Source organism: Charadrius vociferus, unplaced genomic scaffold (genome assembly GCF_000708025.1).
Source record: "Charadrius vociferus isolate BGI_N301 unplaced genomic scaffold, ASM70802v2 scaffold1064, whole genome shotgun sequence".
Classification (NCBI taxonomy): domain Eukaryota; kingdom Metazoa; phylum Chordata; class Aves; order Charadriiformes; family Charadriidae; genus Charadrius; species Charadrius vociferus.
Genome location: NW_009648143.1, coordinates 928276 through 936070, shown reverse-complemented (window position 1 = coordinate 936070; position 7795 = coordinate 928276). Strand labels below are relative to the sequence as shown.

The window sequence follows — 7795 nt, the reverse complement described above, 5'->3', positions numbered from 1 at the left end:
GGCAGCCCCTCCTCTTCCTCCTCCCTCCTCCTCTTCCTCTCCCTCGCAGCCTCGCTCTCCTCTCCCGGCCAGCTGCCTTCAGCGGAGGGGGCGAGAAGAGCGCAGAGCCCTCAGCCGCCCTTCTCCCTCCCCGCCGGCGACAAGCGATGGGCGACATCCCCGGCCTCGTGAAAATCAGCGTCTCCCTCAAAATCCAGCCCAACGACGGGGCGGTGTATTTCAAGGTGGACGGGCAACGCTTCGGCCAGAACCGCACCATCAAGCTGCTGACTGGGGCCAAGTACAAGATCGAGGTGGCCCTCCGGCCAGGCACCGTCCAGGCCACGTAAGTGCAGCCTCTCCTGCTCGGGGAGCCTCCCCCGGCGCTCCGCTTTATTTTTAGAGGTTTAATATTTTTTCCTGGCAGGCTGACAGCACGGGGTTCCCGTGATTTCTCCCTCTCCACGCCCTTTTGCTTTGGTGGCCCTCTTTTCTAGGTCCCTGGCCAGCTGTTCCCACTGCTTTGCCCGGCTGGCTCAGGAAAGAGGCCGCGTTTTGGAGTCTCTTCCTTCCCTTTCCCTCTCCCTCCCCACCTTCTCCCGGAGCTCTTTCAAGCCCAGCTCCTTTTCTCCCTCCTTCCCTGCGGTTTGCCCTAGAGGCAGAGGGAAGAGGCCCCTCCGGCCCTGCACGTCAGGGACACACCATGCCCAAACCTTACTGCAGCATGGCAAAGCAGAGACCGGGATCAGGGAGGACGCAGATGAGGACATCAGCCCTAGAGAAAGGATTCAACTAACCCATCCCCAGCTACTGGAGATTGGACCCCTCACCCCCTTTCCTTTCTACACTGTCCCTGGGTGACTGCAGAGCCCTGACATTTTTCAGGAGCCTCAGTGAGTCAGCAGCACCTGCAGGTCTGCTAAAATTCCTGAAGCATCCTCCAAGCACAAAGGCTTCCAGGCTGCAAGCCCAAGCGCTGGCTCCAAGCTGCGAGGGAAGGGGCCATGCAGGGCTGCTAAAAGGCTGAATCCCATCTCTCTGCAGGACAATGGGCATCGGGGGCGTCAATGTCCCACTGGAGGAGAAATCGAGGGATGCACAGGTGGCCTCTTACACGGGGATCTATGACACGGAAGGGGTGCCCCATACCAAGAGCGGGGAGAGACAGCCCATCCAGGTCAACATGCAGGTATGTGGTTCTCTGCACGGTGGGAGCCTGGCATGGGAAGACAAGGGAGGGCAGCAGGGGGCTGACTCTCAGAAAAAGGTGTGGAGGTGAAAATCCTATCACAGCTGCTGCCCTTCTCTTTGCTTTGCACCAGGAAGACTGCTGGTCAGAGCGTAGCTGGAAAACACAAGCCCTGCGTCCCAAGGGGAAGCCAAGAGAGCAGCAAGGGCCAGGAAGCAGCAGGGGGGGATTTCTAGAGACCTGCAAAGCCCTTTGGGGTGCTGCAGCAGAAAGAAATGCAAGCTGAACCTCTCACCTTTTCTGCAGGACATATTACAGACTTCAGGCAACTCCCACCATGGTCCCTGGCTGGGAATCCCAACCCCAAGCCCCCTTTTGCCTGCCAGCACTGCCAGGGGTTCTGGCGCAGAGCGTGCCCCAAGCACAAGGGGTGACTACTCTCCCCTTCCATCTGTCATCTGTAGGATGCCTGAGAACCTGCCAGAGGCTGAAAGCATGTGCCCCCCTGCCTCCACCCCCCCCAGCTGTCTTCTCCCTTTCCCCATACTCTTCCATTATCACATTATCTCTGCATCCACAAACCTAAGTTCTTACTCAAGTGCCTCCTCACACCAACCTTAAAGAGAAGCTCCAAGGGTCAGAATCACTATACGCCATGACCCCAAAGTAAGATGACAAAAGCTCCAGCCTGTAAGACAGCAGAGCTGACAGAAGACAGGAAGAGCAGCAGGCACATTTGCACAGCACTCTTTGGGTGGTGTGCTCGGGGTGCAGAGGAAGACTTGTTCTGTTCTGGCCTCGGTTTGGTTGGTTGGGGTTTTTTTCCACCCCCTCTCCTGATTACAGTTGTGAGGTTTCTGCTGTTTATTCTATGCTTCCTGTACCAGAAAGGGGAAACAGGGCAGTAAACCATCTTCATCTGAAGCTCTCCTAAGGGTTTGTTCCAAGTTACATAAGTTTAGGACCTTGCCAAGCCCACCAGATTTCAGCTTTTTCTCACATTTGTTCACTGCGTGTAAGATTTCATCTTGATCTTTATCTTGACTATTTTTTTCTGGAATCATCACTTAGCGTGGCAATCCCCCTCTGAATAAGAACCCTAACATCTCCATTTGGCATTTCTAATAATGCGTAACAATTTTGGAGACCCACATCACATTAACAGTTACCACTTCATAATCCTAGGTTAGTAGGACTACCCTGAAGTATTTGTCCACATTTATCGTTTTTCTATACAGTCAACTCCTTTTAACACTCAGGAAAACCAAACACCCAGTAGGACTTCTCAACTGGCAGAAGTGGGTTGCTGGATGCCAGAGTTCAGTATTGCAGTTATATTTCACAATGTCCTTATACCAAGAGGTGAAGGGACAGCGCTCCCAAAAAACCAGCTGCTTTGACTAAGGCATTGCTATTTTGATAGCCACCATTACCCTTAAGCATAGCACTGATGTGAACTCTGAAAATCTGGAAGTTTAACTTTTCTCGTGGAGAAAACCAAGTCAAATCACAAATGAAGTGATTCAAAGAAATGCAAGGAGGGTCTGACTTTCAGATACAAGCTCTGAGATGGTTTGTCGCAGCATCAGAATGAGTAGCCACAATATTTGTCCAAACAGTTGCTTTTACAAATCAAATTCTGGGATATTAACCACCAAGCTTACAGGATTCTCAAGCATTAAGCAGGTCCTCAACCCCTTTTAGGATTTCATCTTGATAGATAGGTTCTTAAGTACAGACTTAGGTGTCCACAATTGATACTTTTAACTATTAAATATAGGCAACTCAACAGGGATTTACATGTTTAACTCATCATTTAGCTGCTTAGCTAGACAGAGCCCTAGCAGATTTAGGGAACCAGCCTCAAATACCCCAGTCTGTAAACTGCTTCTGATACCTACTTCCTGAATCTTCAAAACTGGGCTTATTGCATAGAGCTTTAAATTTTCCTATTTCCTTCAACTATGAGGAACTTCTGCCTCCGCTCCCTTTTCTAGAACTGGCGGGATCCTGATGCATCCTAGGGAGATAAGGACACTAAGGCATAAAATCTGAACTCACATTAGAAATAGATCGTGAGGTCAGTCCTGCAGTTAAAAACTGGTCTGATGCTGCTAATCTAATCCCCAAAAGACAGAAGGTCCATAAAGGCCCATAAGAATTTATTACCTGGTTTAAAACTTTAAACAAATAATTCTTTGTGCTCCTACTTTAACTGGCTATTAGACATCTGACCTGTTACAGCCATAGCTTACACATGTAAAACAACAATCCTGTTTCTGAATTCCAGAATCTGAGGGTGCCTTTCTGTTATTTGAATGCTCAGTTACATGCACTATCCAGAAACTGCTAAACTGTCTAGCCAATGATGGAAACTAAGCTAGAAACCTCTCCTTGGCTCTCATTTTATCCTTGGTCAGACTAGACTAAGATTGAATAAAGAAGCTAGACCTCTATTCCCAGTAATAAATAGCCATCAAATCATCCCAGCATGCAAATTTGGAGTGATTAAGTAACTATTCACTCTTATAGCACTGGATGACAGAGAATAGCAGACAGGGAAATAGGCTTCTAAACCTCACCTACAAAGAGTAGGGCCATCCCTCCTCCCTGGGGAAGCCCCTGTACAGGCCCAGCGGAGGAGCCAGGATTCAGCTGCAGGAGCCACGGGAATTCAGGGGAGTTCTGAGGATGCAGAATGCTCATTACGCCACAAAGCTGCTGCATCCGCCAAGTACCAGGCTGGGGGTCACAGGGGCGCGCATGGTAGGAGAAAAGCTCTGCAATTAATTCTTTCCTTCTCCTGGAAATCCACAGCAGTCAAACTACTCAGGGTAGCTCAGCAAACTGGGTCATTGGAGGAAGATAGAATTAGTTTTCTTCCTCTGTCCTGTTGAAATTCAGATCCTCCAGACATTAATGAAATTAAATACTGCTCTTGTATCATATCACCTTCTGCAAATACTGTTAGAAATGCCTTTTCTTCCTCAGTTTCCAGACTGAGGGTGGCTGATGCTCCTCTCTGACTATTTCTCTGTGAGGATTGTGCACAGTAATATCCAATGTGCTTAACCTTTACTATCTTGCATTACAAGTGTATCAGGATTACTATCAAAGATGATTAATAAAAAAAACCCACCTTAATTAAGGTTTTAGTTGCTGGGAGGAATAAGATAGCCTGTACATCTGATTCTCTCTTTGTCAAAGGAATTAGCAGAAATATTTCAGCTACTCCTTTAACGTAACACTTAGAACTGGAGCCAAATAAAAACCTTTCACTGACAGCACACAGCAACTCCTGCTGTTGTCAAGGCTAAATTTAAGTTACCACAGTGGGCTGGGGGAAGGTTTAAAGCAACGTCCATTATGCAGCAGCAGCTTACAAACCGCATCGCGAATTAAAAATAAATAAATAGATGTCTTTCTGTGAAAACTGGATACAGAAGGCTCTGCTTGCAACTCAGGAAGAGTCACTGTGTACAAGGGCTTTCATACTGACTTTGCAAGTGTGATTATAATAGGCAGATGATCAAAGGTCAGCTCGCAGGCACATGATGGGAATGGAAAACAGTCAAGTGAAGAAGCTGTCATTGGAGTGAGTGGTGGAAATATTTAAAAGGAAAAAATGGTGAAGAACAGTGTCATTTAGTAGAGCTGAATCCACTATCTAGTATCTTCTAACAACATAATACAACCAACAAACCATACTACTGGGACCAACAACAATGCACATAGGCTTCACATCCACACTTTAGACTCTCTGGAAGGTCTCGGGGCACAGGAACTCAAATTTTAGATCACCATCATAACTGAAGTTGTGATATATCCTTGTAAGTGTCATTCATACAGCTTTTCTGATATTACAAGGGCTGACATTAGCAATGCCTTAAAAAAAAAGCGAGAGAATTTATTTTACAGAACTTAGTGTAGCTATAGTCCCATTCACTTCAAAGTTGCAATCAGACAACTTGCAGTCAATGTTTCGCCACCCCTTCACTGTATCAGACCCTCATCTGCTAACACGCGCTGATTATCTCCTTCCTAGCCTCTCTTACTCACATCTAAGTTTGAAAAGCTGCACTATCACAGTACAACTAGGAATTACAGAAATGCACAAAGGAGAACTTATTTCGCTTAAGTTTCATGCAAAATGTGGAACGGAAAGCCAGGGAAGGAGCAGGTGGTTTAATAGCAGCATGTCTCAATCAAGACACTGCAAACACAAGGCTACAACGTATACGGATATTAAAGATTTCAGATTGACCAACAGAAGGAATTTTCCCAGTAGTAGCTGCAGCCTCTAGGTATGGTATAAAGGCGAAGTGATGGCCTGTATCACTACAGATCACTGCTGCATGATACATCTATACAAGCCACTTTGAGATGACCATGCCAACTACTGCTGTATCTTAAGAGGGATTATAGCTTTGATTCTTGCTGTTAGTAACATTTATCCATAGAGGAACTTGAATATTTTTACTCCCTTGGCTTTCCCAGATAGAAGTGCGAGAGAACATGTACATGGAGAATCTGATCCTTCATGTTTTATGTATGGCTAAGCATAAAGGACTTTATGTCTGCTAGAGCAGGCTTTACAGATGTTTGATTTATTGACTTGAGGAACAATAACCCTTATATCCGCTGTTTTACATTTCGTAAGAGTGTTGTTCCTCACTAAGTGAGAGAAACCGACAAAATAATCAGCTCACTAACACTGATATTCCCTCTTCCTCACAGTTTAACGACATTGGCGTTTTTGAAACAGTCTGGCAAGTCAAATTCTACAACTACCACAAACGGGATCATTGCCAATGGGGAAACAGTTTTGGCAGTATTGAGTACGAATGCAAACCAAATGAAACGCGCAGTCTTATGTGGATCAATAAAGAGTCCTTCCACTGAAGAGATGTAAAACCAATACTGCTGGACAATCTCCCTAAAGAAAAAAAAAAAATCTACCTTTTTAAACCAGCAAAAAGCCTTAACAAAGGCATACCGTAACGTTGCTTTGTCCCATAAAGTTCCAACAACTACGTTGTATATACAGGTGGTGCCACGAAAATCTTTGCCTATTACTGTATTTTACGTTTACCATGGCATCTGCAACATTCTTTATCTGTCACCCTGAGAATACTGAAAAGTTCATGGTAAAGAGTATTTGATAGCTGGGTAGAAAGTCATACCATCATAATACTGTCATAAGTATTTGAATTATTCTCCACTAAATGGTTCTACTAGACCTAACAACTTTTGTGAAGTGTTTTGCTTTATTGCTTAGAATTTGGATGCAACATCACATTGGTGATTTCTGTGTTTATATTTGTGTTTGCTCCTAAAAATCCGTGTGCTTCTTCAAGCATTTTGTCGTACATGTCATCCCAGTGGACAGCAAAAAGAGCAAATTATGGATATATGTAGGTTTAGCTAAATGGCAGCTACTGCACTGTGGATATTGTGCTTTCATACCAGGGGATCTGGAAACTCATTCTCCCTTTTGTTAAGTGCTGTAAGATATTCCGTGAAGTTTGCTACTTCACCAAATCTCTCAAAATAAGATTCTTTGTTGTTAAGTTTTCCAGTCTCTGAAATAGCTTTAGGAAACGGTATAAAACATGCTAACCTGAATGAAGGAAAAGCAATAAAACAGTTGTGGTATCAAAGACATCTAACAACATGGCTAATATCTATCTTAAGGTCATATAGTATTCTTGAAAGATACAGCAGCCATACTTAATTCAGTTCTTAGAGTTCTGATTGTCATCTCCATTTTTGTTTTAATTACACATTGCTCAAATCAGTGAAATCCTACAAATCAACTTTTTCAAGCCTGACCACTGTATTATACCAAAATCGACAAGATTTCTGACCAACAAACACTCAGCAGTGTGAAAAGTGCAGAACCCCATGCATGTTTATACATGCACTGCACTCTTTCAAATAAAGATAAGCATGTAAGCATTTGCATGGTTATGACTAAAGGTGCTACATAAACACTAGATCAGTGTTTAACACACAGACAACAAAAACCAAACATCTTTTCTTTCAGTAAATAAAGCAGGGAAACAACTACACTGTCCCATCCCCAACTTGGGCTGAAGTAGGCTGTCAGTTCTTGCATATCTGTTACTCCCTTTGTGAATAATTTGTAAATTGTGTATGTAAATGGTAACCATGACTTTTGATCTTTGTAATAAAGGACTTAAAACAATTTCTTCTCTAGTATGACCATCTAAATGAGATGAAAAGACTGTATCAACAAGGGCAGTGGTTTTAGAAAATCAGACAGCAGAGGGTATGCAGTCAGTGCTTTCCAGTCCAAAGTATCTCATGTTCTTTACCCAAAGCTACTATTTCTAGGAAATACAGATCTAATGCGCTAGAATGCAGACAGTTAATGTGATAACATTCAATAGAGCCTACTGATAAAATTCAACTGCATTTTGTTGCACTAACATAGTGTGGAAAGCAGAGGTTTAAGACAGAAGCAAAATACCAAACAAATCTTTTCTTCCATTGAATTATTAATCAAAAAGCTTGACTGTTTGCAGATTTCTACAGACAGAAGAGCCTGACAGTAGCACTGATATAACACACCACTAGAACCGCGAGCTAGCCAGCTGCATCTCT

General features: G+C 44.2%; 1 protein-coding gene across 1 annotated transcript; it reads left to right on the top strand.

Annotated features, from left to right (window-relative positions):
* The first annotated feature begins 19 nt into the window (after positions 1-19).
* CNRIP1 (cannabinoid receptor interacting protein 1) lies at positions 20-6476 on the top strand. Its single transcript, XM_009883927.1, has 3 exons — positions 20-325; positions 1024-1168; positions 5906-6476. The coding sequence occupies exons 1-3, from the start codon at positions 147-149 to the stop codon at positions 6068-6070; spliced, it is 489 nt and encodes a 162-aa protein (XP_009882229.1). The 5' UTR covers positions 20-146; the 3' UTR covers positions 6071-6476.
* The last annotated feature ends 1319 nt before the right edge of the window (positions 6477-7795 follow it).

Bases quoted from the DNA above. Each gene is read 5' to 3' on its own strand.
- CNRIP1 (XM_009883927.1), top strand. From the start codon at position 147: ATGGGCGACATCCCCGGCCTCGTGAAAATCAGCGTCTCCCTCAAAATC. The intron at 326-1,023 runs GTAAGTGCAGCC...ATCTCTCTGCAG, and splicing joins CCAGGCACCGTCCAGGCCAC to GACAATGGGCATCGGGGGCG. The intron at 1,169-5,905 runs GTATGTGGTTCT...TCTTCCTCACAG, and splicing joins CCATCCAGGTCAACATGCAG to TTTAACGACATTGGCGTTTT.